The sequence below is a fragment of the Corvus cornix genome, chromosome 7, assembly GCF_000738735.6.
Source record: "Corvus cornix cornix isolate S_Up_H32 chromosome 7, ASM73873v5, whole genome shotgun sequence".
In the NCBI taxonomy this organism is placed as follows: Eukaryota; Metazoa; Chordata; class Aves; order Passeriformes; family Corvidae; genus Corvus; species Corvus cornix.
This window is the reverse complement of record NC_046337.1, coordinates 22,332,691-22,345,170: the sequence shown is the minus strand read 5'-3', so window position 1 is coordinate 22,345,170 and position 12,480 is coordinate 22,332,691. Positions and strand designations below refer to the sequence as shown.

The 12,480-nt window shown below is 53.2% G+C and overlaps 2 protein-coding genes across 2 annotated transcripts; both read right to left on the bottom strand.

The window, feature by feature from the left end:
* Positions 1-258: 258 nt before the first annotated feature.
* Positions 259-6,270, bottom strand: HOXD3 (homeobox D3). Its single transcript, XM_039555019.1, has 4 exons — positions 6,150-6,270; positions 5,340-5,423; positions 1,526-2,068; positions 259-1,097 (listed from the first exon to the last, which is right to left on the bottom strand). Exons 3-4 carry the CDS (start codon positions 2,016-2,018, stop codon positions 343-345), a joined length of 1,248 nt encoding a protein of 415 aa, XP_039410953.1. The 5' UTR covers positions 2,019-2,068; positions 5,340-5,423; positions 6,150-6,270; the 3' UTR covers positions 259-342.
* LOC120410284 (collagen alpha-1(I) chain-like) lies at positions 4,737-11,100 on the bottom strand. The gene is made up of 4 exons (XM_039555080.1): positions 10,658-11,100; positions 8,483-8,865; positions 5,596-5,913; positions 4,737-5,284 (listed from the first exon to the last, which is right to left on the bottom strand). Exons 1-4 carry the CDS (start codon positions 11,098-11,100, stop codon positions 4,737-4,739), a joined length of 1,692 nt encoding a protein of 563 aa, XP_039411014.1.
* Between the last annotated feature and the right edge of the window lie 1,380 nt (positions 11,101-12,480).

Below are 12,480 nucleotides of genomic sequence, written 5' to 3'. Positions count from 1 at the left end.
AATAAGCTTACGCGCGGGCGAGTTCCGACGGCTCACGACTGGTCTAAAACACCTCAGCATGACGCGCTGCTAACACTACAGCATCTCTAAGACTTACCTTCAAGTACATCATTACCAGCTTATCAGTCCCTCGGTTGGCAGTATATTGCACTGTCATGCTTAAAACAGCTCTAAGAGAAAGGCTCCTGCTCACGGACCTACTCGGGGCTGCGGAAGCAAGAAGGGAGCTGCTAGGGGAGACAAATCCACTAATACTGTTGGCACTCGAGAGCACAGTAACACTGTCCCGTCAGAAAAGTGAGGTAATGGAGAGGGGAGCGGGGCCCGCCGGCCGCCGCCCCGCTACAGATGCGTGAGCTTGGGCGCCTCCTGCATCCGTCCCTGAGAGGTGTGGTGAGATGAAAGGTCCGTGTAGGTAGGGTGGGGGTCGCAAGGTCCGTGGTGGTGGCCGCCGGGGATCTGGGCGGCGCAGCTGTAGTCCACGCTGGCGGAGGAGGGGTGCTGCAGGTGCCCCAGGTTGAACATGGGGCCTGAGGCCGGCATCGAGTCCACGAAGTTGCCCCCCACGTAGACGGGGCTGCCCTGCAGGCTGGGGTTGGCGAAGCCGCCGCCGCCGCTCTGCATGGGGTGGGGGTCGTACTCCGCGCCCGCGTAGCGCTTCTGCTGCGGCAGGCAGCTGCTCAGCGGCGCCGTGTAGGCGGCCAGCCCGTACATGCTCTGCTGGGACTTGGCGAAGGAGGTGGGCGAGGGCGCGTCGTAGCTGAGGCTGTTGACGCCGGGGAGCTGGCTGGAGTAGCCGACGTGGTTTGGGCCACTTAGAGGGGGGCTTCGATCCGGGGACTGTCCGACGGGGGAGTGCATGATGCCTTTGGCTTTCTGGTCCTTTTTGTACTTCATCCGGCGGTTCTGGAACCAGATCTTGATCTGCCGCTCGGTCAGGTTGAGCAGGTTGGCCATCTCCACGCGGCGCGGCCGGCACAGGTAGCGGTTGAAGTGAAACTCCTTCTCCAGCTCCACCAGCTGCGCGCTGGTGTAGGCTGTGCGCACCCTCTTGGAGGCCGGCCCGGGGGGGCTCTTGTCCTCGCAGCTCTCTCCTGCAGGGAAGAGGCACAAAGAGACATTGGCCTCCCCCGAAAGACACCTCCCCCACTTTCTCCCGGGGTCCCTCGGAAAACTGCTATCCCCTCTCGCTCTGTCGGCGCCCGGGGAGGGGGCGCAGAGGGCCTGGAGGTAGCCTCCCACTCCTCCCTGCCCGACATACACACCCTCCCGCAGCTGCCTCCCCCCAGAGACCACCAGCGGCCGCCCGTCCAGGAGTCCCCGGACCCCGCCCCCAGCCTGTCCCACCTGCAGCGCCCGGCAGGGCTGGGATCCCCGCGGGGTGGGAGGGAGGGGGGCGATGGCAGCTGGAGGAGTTGGGGACAAGGCGCGGAGCCAGGGGGCTCAGGCCGAGGGGTTCAGCCCGAGGGGTTCAGCCCGGCTCCCCGGGCGACCAGTGGGTCGGGGCGCGGGTGTTGGGCTACCTGGGGGGCGCAGGTGCTTTTCTGCTTGGAGTTCTGCCGGGACTCTTTCATCCAAGGAAATATCTGCTTGCTGATGGTGGCGCTGGCCGAGCCCGAGGAGTTGGGGCCCCCCTTGGCTTTTTTCGGAGGGGGCACACTGGGAGGGGGGTTGGGCGGGGAGGAAGGCGGCAGGGCCGGGGGCTGATGCTCGCCGATCCCCGGGGGCTGACTGCCCCCGGGGCCGCCCCCGCCCGGCCGCATGCAGCTCCCGCTCAGCTCGCTGCCCTTGTGGGCCGGAGCGCGGCCGGGCGCCGAGCCCTGGACGGAGCAGGCGGAGCCGGGGTACTCGCCGTCCAAGCCGGCCTGGCCGTAGGGCTGGTGGGCCGCGCCGTAGGGGTAGGCGTCGGCCTTGCTGTAGGTGTAGCCCCCGAAGAGCCCCGCGTTGTCGTAGTAGGCGGCTTTCTGCATCCTCTGCTCTGTGATCGCCGAGGCCCGCGGCCCCCGCTCAAATAACATTGACCGCAGCCCCGCGCCTCACGTCGTCGGCCCGGGCCACTCGCAGCCACCTGGGGAGGGAAACAGCAGGGACACAAAAGACACTTTTAGCAGGGGAAACTGGCGGGTAGCGGCCGGCACGGGCCGGTCCCGGCACCCCCCGCACCCCGACACCCTCGGCCTCCCAACCCGGGGAGGGCTGGGAGACATCAAGGAAGGAGCAGGGGACCCAAAGAAGGACCAAGGGACAAAAGGGGAGGAGCAGGGTCGCCAGGCAGGAGTCAGGGTAAACTGGGCCACACCAGGGAGAGAGCAGAGTACACCAGGGAAAGACCGGGGCGCCGCAGGGAAAGAGTCATCCGAGATCGATGGTGCAGGGGGGAACGGGAACACATTGGCGGGACTTCATACAGGCCACCTTTTGAAGCATTTTAGGGCATGCTTTATTTGCTTTGTGTTGCCTTTGGACCGTTCCCGCTCGAGTTTGGCTGGATCGGACCGCACAGTTGTGGGCAAGGGCTCTCAGTGAGCAACTGCGCTGGCTGGTGTCCCTAAAGACCCACCGGCCCATTTCGGCCGAGTGCACCCGCGCCCCCCGCTCGGCACGCGTGCGCACGGCTGTGCACGGTTGACATGATGGATGGAGCCCGGGCTGCGGCCGGGCAGAGGCAGAAAAATCCCGTCCCCTTTGTAAACCCGCCCTTCTTCTTTCCCCGGATTCCTCCAGAGTTAAAGTATAACCGGCGCCATTCACTCCCTTCACTTTGCACTATAAAGGAAGTCGCAGGTCAGCTCCTCTATTTTAATTCTGTGATGAATTAAATTCCCTCACCCAACGTTTCTCGTCCCTTTTATTTGTACGCAGTAGAAAGAACCTGAGATATTTGAGATAATTTTTAGAGGGTTCTTTTCTTTTTTCAGCCTGCAAACTTATGGCTCTCCCCTCCCCGCCCCCCGGCTCCCACATGAGGCTGCTCCCACCGAAAATGCACGGTCGGTCCCCTTAGGGCAGATGTTTTGAGGCAGAGTGCTGTTACCTTTCTCCATGCTGCTCCCAAAACTTCTCTGCGCTTAGTACAAGATGGAAACTGTTCTGCAATTTTGGTGCGGATTTTTGATATTCCGTGCTCTTATTTTTCTTGTGGGATAGGGGTTTTCTCTGACAGTTTTGGTAATTTTGTAAATTAGCTCATACTTCACCTGACAATCTAAGTCTGTAACTCAACATATCTTAAGACTTCCTTGTATTTCTGCAGGATTTAAGCCTACTAACATACCAGAGAAAAGTAGCTAGAAATCTTTCAAAGGTGTCCGACGATTATGGTTCTCCAGCCTATACTTAAGCAATACGAGGAGAGTACTCCTCTTTATCTCGCAAGTACCGTTGGTCCTGTCAAGTACCGTTGATCTGTTCTCTGCAATTAACCGGGAAACACATCTCTCTAAGACAAAATAACCTCAGCGAGCTGCGATCCACGGCCGCTCTCGGCGGTTTATCCCGTGTCACAAACCGCCGGGGTCTTTTTCTTTCCTAAACAAAAGCTCGAGATGAGCTGTGAAGCTGACGGAAACGGGAACTGTTTTCCTCTACTGGAAAATTTTAGTTTAAAAAGTCTATAGAAATGGACGGTGGCGATAAAGATGAGTTCTAATACTATGTGATAATCTTGACTAGTCTTGGAAGTAGTTTTGGCCAAGAACTTTGTTGCTGTTTTCCCACTTCTATCATCTACATTTTCGGGACCGGTCTGGACTGAGGACTTTTGTTAGCGCAACACTGCCTTAAGCGTAGGCTTTTATAAGCCTTGTGAAATATAGTTCCCAAAAGAATACACAGAATCTTAAGAAAGAATATTGCTGTTAAGCTGTTAAAAGCCTTATTTCTTTTCTGAAATACCAACTGCTTGTGAACTCTGCTTGAACCTAAAAAGGAGGCTATGGGCCATAAATCACATGGACAATGCTCAACTGTTGGTGGCTCATCTTTAGATCTTAAAAAGAGAGAGAGGGAGAGAAAGAGGGAGAGGGAGACCTATCCAGGGTTTGATTTTCCACGAGCGAAAGGCCTGGGGTGATGTTTTTATAGGTAACACCAAAGCGGGGGCTCAACACTTGGTGGTTTGGCCAGAAATAGCCTCCAGGGGAAAAAAAAAAAGTGACATCCAAATGGTGAGGCCGAGCCGTGGGAGGTGGGCTCGGAGGCACCGAGGGTAGGAAAACGCAAAGTATCCATGTCTGTGCTTCAGATTTCCCTTCCTCCTCTCCAGAAAGGTTAACCTCATCTGAACTGTTAGGCGTTGCACATGATAATGGGGCTTTTTGTCCTGCCACTGGTTCCAGTGTCTTTAGGGGATGCCGACCCTCTCACAGCTCTGCCTGGAGAGCAGCTGAGAGCCCAAGCGTCCACCCGTGCGTGTGCGTGGAACCCGGCTGGCCCAGGCTGACTCCGGCCCGGCACTGCCAGCCGCTTTCCTACCGACACTTTCATATTAAGCAGTTCTCTACTAAAACTTCCACTACACTTAATTCTGCTTCGGATCAATATCTAATATGATACCGAATAAATAAGAGGCGGTGAGAGCGGCCAGCGAAGCGGTTATTAAAGCAGCCGGAGCTCTCAGGGTGCATATCAATGCACCTGTCATTGCGGTTGTAACAAAATTTATGACTGCTAGCGCCGTGGCAGTAAACGCTCCGGCCAGGAATGAAAAGGAAAACACTTCCCAAGCCCCGGCACTTTCAGAAGTGCAAAGCAGCCGGCGCGTAGGAGGGAGCCCGGCAAAAGAATCCCCTGCTCGGCACGTTTCCCGGCTGCCGGCCCGGGGCAGCCCTGTATATAAGGAAAGCGCTGGAGCCGCCGCCGGACCCGGCCGCAAGCAGGGAACTGGGCAGCCGCCGCTGGGGCTGCGCCTGAGCCGGGGGATGTCTCGTCTTTGAGGGCACTGAGAGCACTGGGGAGCACGAAGGGGCCCCGCGAGACACAGAGCGGTGGCCGCCGTGGGGCCTATTAAACCAGCTGCGGAACCCCCACAGGGAGCCACCCGCTCCCCGCCGCTGGGCCCAGGCCTCGGCTGCTCCCCAGCCGGGCTCGGCTTCCGCGGAGCAGGGGCTGCTTTCAGCGGGGCTTTCTGCGGGCCGTTCTTTATCTGACGTGTGCGGCGGCGTGCCCCGGGTGCCGCCGCCGGCGGGCTCGACCGAGCGGCTCTCCCCGCTCGGCGGGCCGGTGCCAGGGCCAGGGCCAGGGCTGGGGCCGGGACCGGGACCGGGCTGTGCTCCCTGCGACTGGCCTGTCGCGATAGGGAAAGCGAGAGATGGATGGAAAAGGAAATTTAGAGAACTCACCAAACCTACGTTTTTTCTTGATTTTTGACTTTAACTGTGTGAGTAGGATCTTCAGGTTCCTTTGGATAATCCGTGGGCACGGACCTGCAACAGAAGTGATAACTCTCAGTGGAAACTGCTTTGTTTTGGACTTTCTTCCTTAGGACTTTGTTAATAAATGCACATCTCGTCCGCAGCCCTTCACCGTGTCTTTCCGTCCGCGTCAGATCTTTTACCAGACAAAGGGCAGATGTTTCTCTTCATTTATTAATAGCGCCTTGAGAGAGGCGGGGAGCAAAAAACTGTGCAAAATACTCCGGTTGCGGGTCGGACCCGGGCAGGGCGGCCTGCGGCAGCCGCTCCGACGGGCCCGGCGCACCGGCCGCGGAACCGCGCCTGTCCCCCCGAGCCCCCAGTCCAGGCCGGGCCGGGGCGAGGGGAGGCAGCGCACGGGGGTACGGGAGCGCCTTTCGAGGGAGCTGCGGGCACCTTCGACGGTCACAAGCGCGTCTCCCGCCGCCCGCACCCACGGCCCGCGAAGAGTTCAGCGGAAACGAAGCTAGCGCGGGTCTCTCTCCATTTCTCCCCCCAGATACTGAGTAAGACAGAGAGAAAGATAAGCGAAGAAGCCCCAGCATTGAAAATGCGCTGCAAACATTTGCGTCTCGAAATGAGTATTTTGCCTTTGTCTGTGCAATGTGTCGATTCAGGACTTTAAGAACTTTAGAGTGCCAAAAAATCCCCCACAAAGAAGCCCAGGTCATTATAAAGACGATATCTAGCCACCATAAGCCTTTGAAATGACCTTTGGCTCGTATAGCAATAACTCACCACTTAATGAACAACCAACGGAAGCGCCTCCGATAGCTCACAACACAACAGACCTCACAACTTTCCACCAAGTCTTCTCTCTCCCTAACCAAACTCAGTAGGATGCTACATTCCCCTTCCAAATCACCTTAATTTATGCTGGCAAACTGAAGTTAGGGAAGTGGAGCTTCATGATTACACATGATGCTCGCTCAGGTTCCTGGCCCGGGCCTGTCCCGGTAACGTCTTATATAATGTATTCACGTGGGCGTATGTCAACTTTAAGTGCTTTATTTTTTTAAAGAGAATTCATTAGAAATAGCACTTTACACGGTGTATGAAGGCAACCTAAGGTGGGTTGCACCTTAGCCCCTGAGCGGAGAGATCATAATATTGCAGACCAAGTCATTGTTAGCCGCTGTTGATTAACACGGTAAGTTTTCATTTTGTGCCTAATTAATTATCGACTTCTCATCCCTTTCCGAAGCAGCTTCTCAGCCTCACAAGCAATAGCATTCTAGCTCTAGACATGCTTTATTTAGCCAGAGCTTGGCCAAATACCAAGACTTCCACGGCCACAGGAATAACCCCCAAAGTTCGTACTGCAGAGAGAGGAGTCTGGGCACGCTGGGGTTGTGCTCGGCTCCCAGCGCTCGGCGAAGACGTTGCCGGAGCTGAACCCAGGGAAATCTTTAGACTTATTCAGGCGTGGGACCAATATAGGTATTATTGAAATTTTAGGTGAAGTTATAAGTGAGTGCTTCCATCGAGCCAAATGAAATGCTGCTTGCAGTAATTGGATTCAGCTGACTAACTTGGCAGGCCAGCAGCTTGGAGGCATACAGCTAAGAAAAATGTTCAGTGCTTTTAACTTCTGATCGAGCAGAGCAACATGCAACATTAAAAAAAAATAAATAAATAAACACCCTAACTATCTCCTTTTCCCCTGCTCTCCCACCCTGTTCCTTCGGGGCACTCCGACCCCCGCCGAGGACTTGCCCGGGTGACTCGGGGCAGGCAGGGTCCGTTCCAGCCTTACACACGCTCCTGCTCGACAGCACAACGCCGGGCTTTACGCAGGGGCTTTACAACAGACATAACCGAGAGTTCACCCGGGCTCCAGGCAAGCCACCAGTCAGTAGAAACAGGCATTCCTGGGAGAGTCGGGCTAGTTACAACAGCCCAAGCGGGAGCTGAGCTGTAAGTGTACGCGGGGAGGCTGTGTGGTCGCTTCCAGACCCCCAGTCCGCCCAGAGAGGCACCGGTCCCCCCCAGGCATCTTCCCACCGTCTTATTGATCAAACCACACAAATGCAGGGCAAGAAACTTCTCGGTAGATAAATATCAAGCCTTGCTTCAACTAGCATGTGTAACTCGAAGGCATGAGCACACCGGTAATAGCAGTACTAAAACAACTGCGGAAGGAAAACAACAGCCACTAAGGAGCACGAATGCACGGCCAGGGAAAAAGGTTCGGGAAGACACTTGGCACGAATATTTAAGAGACCCTATGCAGGGGCTACGTTACCGATGAGCCTATTTTAAACCGCCCTTTACAAATCAACGCGGCTACCCCCTGCCCGGCTAACCGCAGCAACGCATTAACGTGATGCTCAATCTCACTTTGGCAATGGGAGCATCTAGCAAAGTTCTCTCCCTCGTTTGTTTACTTATTTGTAATTCCCTTCCTGAAACCACCGAAAATTGAGGAAAGGATAGGGTTAAACGTATTCCCCTAGCTTTTGGAAATGAGTTCACTTTTTATTTAAAGAACATAGTAAAAAGAAGATACAGCTTAAAACGTTCAAGTAGGTGGAGACCACTCCATACGTTTGCCTCTATGGGCAGAGATTGCAAACAAATTCCAGACCATCTCTGAGCAAAGGAGATAATACAGCCCCTGCGGTTAAACGTCCCATTTTGTCATGCAGTTGCTTACCTGTGTATCAATTTATCATAAACCTGGGTTCCTCACTTTTCAGGATCTGCGCTTGCAGTTCTTAGAATATATCCTTCACCCTTTGTCTGCAGACAATACTCTCCTAAACCTGATCTTGCGGTTTTACAAATATTTCCATACACCAGAATTCCCGATAGAACGAAAACAGGCTCAGGCTCAACTACCAATAAAAGAGAGCGAGTGGAAATCGGAATTTGTTGGGCTTTAAAAAAAAAATCAACACACAACCCTTTAGCCATCAGCCTCCTGGAACCAACGACAGCAATTGGCCGGCTCCTGTTTTGTTTTGGTTTTAAATCGTGCGGCCATTGATGAATTTTGGGGGCGAGCAGGAGAAATCCCTTTATAATCAGAAATATAGGCACTGCCTTAAAATACAGGCATATTTGCCCACGTGATCGCAGAGCAGCGCGCCGGGGCCGAGGCTGGCGCGCTCCCCGCGCCCCCGCGCAGCGGGGCTGCCGCGCCGGGCCCCGTGGGGCGGGCGGCCCCCGCGCCCCTGCGCGCCCGACCGCGCTGCCCAGCCCGCTCTCTTCCCGCGCCGCTCCGCCGCCGCGGCCCCCGCACTTACGCGCCCCGTGGGGCTGGCGGAGCAGAGGAAAAAGGTGAATTCCGCGGGATGATCCCAGCGCGCAGAAATTCCCAGCGGAGACAGAAGAGGTATTTGGAACCGGCTGCGGCCGGGAGCATGTGCCGGGGGCAGCTCCGCAGCAACGCTGCTCTGGCGGACAGGCGCTGGGGCCCACTGGCTTGCGCGACTTTTTGCTTTCTCCTTCTCTGGACCGGGAAGATGCGGGGCAGCGGGGATTACCCCTGTCTGGAGGCTAAACAAGCGCTGGGAAAAAAACCCTCATGACATTTGTGCGTGTGTGTGTCTGCCCTGAGCCTGCCTCCCTGCTCTGTGTGTATGAAGAGACATGGAGCAAACCCTGTGTATATCTGTCATGTGTGCCCACAAAGCTCCCCAACAATACCAGTTAGGCAAAAGGAAACAAATATATATGTTAGCTTCTCTGTTTGATTTTTTTTTTGTAACATATCTGTAGCTATAAATACACCACACCTAATCTAACATCTGCTATGATTTCATTACCATCCAAAGCATGGGGATGTGACAGTAACGTATTACCTTACAATACTAACCGTAAGTGCATTGTAACATTTATCTAAATTACATTGCTTTTCCTGACTTTGCAAACCAGTTATAAAAAGATTGGAGTCCAGTGATGGAAACGTAAGTTCAATGTAAATTATTGTGTACGGCTTCGGATTTATAATCCTATATTTCTTCGAAATGATGCACTTAAATCTCGCCTCAAGTAAGAGGTAATGGTTCTTTATATCCTTTTCAGTCAGCCATATATTTTGGTGTCTGGGTAGTTTTGCCGAGCCCCCCGCGCTCGCGTGTCTGTGTGTACATACAGCAACCCCTACACGCACAGCGTGTTCTGCATACTTGTGTACATGCACACAAAGCCGAACATAATTCTGGCCGCTGTTTAGGCGTTTTGGATGACGGAGAGGTCTTTAGCTTCCTACACAAAAGTGCGAGGGGAAAAGCTGGACACGAGCAAAGAACACGAAGAGGATTCAGAAGAAAATGCCTTTTTGGAGGGCAGTTCGGAACCCCCGGAGAAAGCCTCACAGCCCTTCGGTGTCTTTTCAGAGTCTAGTGCTTTAAAAAAAAAAACCAAAAAACAAACAAACAACAACAAAAAAAAACAAACAAAAAAAACCAAACCACACAAACAAACAAACACAACAACAACAAAACCACCAGAAAACCAAGCAAATTTAACGTGAAAATGGAGGACGGCTGAAAGAAAGGAGCACCTTCACCACCACTGCCAGAATTAAGATATTTTAAAGGGGACTGAAAAAGTATTAAGGAAATGTTAATCCTTTGGCTGGTGGGACTCCAGCTTTGCGCGAATTTGTCTCCAGTAAAGGATCTAAGACTTCTTCAATCGGAGCATATGTTCATACAGCAATAAAACAGAAAGATTTACAGTCTCCGCCCGCCCCCCAGCAGCCTCGCACCCTTTCAGGAATTACTTATGATGATTTATAACAACAACTCCGGCAATTGTCAAACTGATAAAATAGCCCGGGCTATATGCGAGAATAAACGCTCTTATGAAAGGGTTGCGATTTATGTTCAGGTCCATTTTACTGCGTGTCTTGGTGGAGTTTAGTTTCTTTCCCGGCCCAATAAGATAATATAAAACTTCATTGATAAAAATGTAGGAGTTCTTGTGAAGTAGCAAATCTGTTCCTTAGACACTACCACAGCACATAAGCATTTGTCATCTTTGAATAATTGAATTAATGTGTTATTGTTTGAATGTATAATTCATAACATAGGAAACTTTGTCTCTGCCCTGCCAACGAAACGGAAGCAATAAAAAGCTACAATCTAGGGTTTTTAGAAATTACTCCAGCAAGGGATAATAAAGAATATCCTGTTTGCAGAAGGTATTTCCATCTGACTGGGATTTCACAGAGAAATCTCAGTCGCGTCCGTATTCTATGGAGTTTATAGAGAGTGGCTTTGTATAAAAACACAAACGCTATTTTTTCCCTAGTCCGGGCTATTGATCGGGGACTTGCAAGCCGGCATGCCCACTCCGGGGGCTGGATGCGGCCGGACTCCCCCGCAGCCCCGCGCCGGACGGCGCTGCTCGGGCGGCCGGGGCAGGAGCGGGCAGGGCGGCCGGGGCAGCGGGGCCGGAGCCGGCCTTTGTGCGGGCGGCGGGGGAAATGCGCGCCTGGCGCTGGCTCCGGGCCCGCTGTCAAAGACGCACGGCAAAATTTACGACCCCGCTTGAGAAAAGCTGAGGGCCTTTCCCCGCCGCTGGGACCGGGCAGCGGCTGCCCTGACAGCCGCATTGTTTCCTCCGCTTCGCTCCGCGCCTCCCCGCGCAGGCAGCCACGGCCGGAGCCGCCACTCCGGGAGGCGGTCTGGCGATCAGCCTCCCTGCTCCGCGGCGCTCCGCGGCGCTCCGCGCTCATCCTCTTTCCCCCGCTCCCTGGGAAGCAAAGGTCATCGCTTGCGCCCGGTCCGGTTCCCGGCCGCTGCCGCGCTGGAAATCAGGAAGCAGCGTGCCCTATTTGTCAAGTGTTTGACAGCTGAGTTCATTAAGGCTTAAATAAGGAGGAATAAAAGTAAAAAATATTTACGTACCGGGCGTCTCTTTTTCAGCAGCTACCAAAGAGCTAGGTGTGCAGGGAGAGCGACTGCACCCTTTGTATATTATATTCTTGGGATCTCTTCAGTTTTCAAGTCTGATAGAGTCCTTTGCTTGGCAGATTAATGACGACTCCGTGTTTCTTAAGGGACGTGCTGAATTAATTATTTCGCAAATCACGTGGTCAGGACTTGTAGAAATCTATTCTTATCATCTTCCTTGCACTTTGAAATTCTGCCTGTTATGACTGTTCCTAGCAAGATTATTTTGGTCTCTAGGCTTGGGGGGAAATGAGGGAAAAAAAAAAAAAAGGGAAAAAAGAATCAGGGAAAAGGGCTAACAAACATGGCCGTTGGAAGCGGTGTGGCTCTGCACCGAGAGGTCCCTATTTACTGTACTGTACAGTAAGTGGGGTTTGCTATTGACTCTGCCTTTCCTCTTCATTCTTACCTTAACGACTAGTGGTGATATAATATACAGAACTGTATTGATGTATCGAGAGTAACAGGAGGAGCCATTAAACAGCAGAGAGAGAAAGTATAATCACAAGATATGCCTCAATATTTAAACTTAGCGAGTGTGTGCTTAGAAAGGCAACCTCAGGCTCCCCTCGGCGCACTTGGGCAGTAAGGGCACATGCTTTCTGCTGCGCACCCTGCTCCCTGCCCGGGCTGAGCCAGAGACTGTATTTTTGGACTCGTGCCTTGACCACGCTCCAGGAGAGGACAAGCCCTCACTGACAAGTACTTATGACAAAAATAGTGCAATCGACTTCTCCTGGCTAGTTGTATGTGTTATTGTCTGACGTGCTTACGCTGGGAAGAAAAAAAAAAATGCTTGCCATAGGTGCATGGGAAAGTTTAAAGTCTCCAAGTTGTGTTTTCTTGTAGTCTTTCTTTTGTATCCACTGTCAAAGTGAGGGTTACTGCTCAGGAAAAGCTACTCTCTGCATTGCAATTTCAAATTTCCATTTCTTTATTTAATTGATTCTTTCCAGGACTCACCTAAAAGAAACACATCTGTGCGGGCATCGAGGTGACTTCAGGTGTGGCTCCTTGCCTCCTACCACACATGCAGAAATCCAGGAGTCATTCTAGAAGGGCTTGTTAAATGCAAAGCAGCAGCAAATGGATGACAGGCACTTTTAACTGTAGCCCAAAAGTAAATATAGACTCCAGCTTGGCCTAGAGTCACACCATTATGG

Bases quoted from the DNA above. Each gene is read 5' to 3' on its own strand.
- LOC120410284 (XM_039555080.1), bottom strand. From the start codon at position 11,100: ATGAGCGCGGAGCGCCGCGGAGCGCCGCGGAGCAGGGAGGCTGATCGC. The intron at 8,866-10,657 runs GTTTGTGTTTTT...TTCCCGGTCCAG, and splicing joins CGGACTAGGGAAAAAATAGC to AGAAGGAGAAAGCAAAAAGT. The intron at 5,914-8,482 runs GTGGGCAAATAT...TGTCTTACTCAG, and splicing joins GCGCGCTGCTCTGCGATCAC to TATCTGGGGGGAGAAATGGA.
- HOXD3 (XM_039555019.1), bottom strand. From the start codon at position 2,018: ATGTTATTTGAGCGGGGGCCGCGGGCCTCGGCGATCACAGAGCAGAGG. The intron at 1,098-1,525 runs AGGTAGCCCAAC...GCCTCTTCCCTG, and splicing joins GAAAAGCACCTGCGCCCCCC to CAGGAGAGAGCTGCGAGGAC.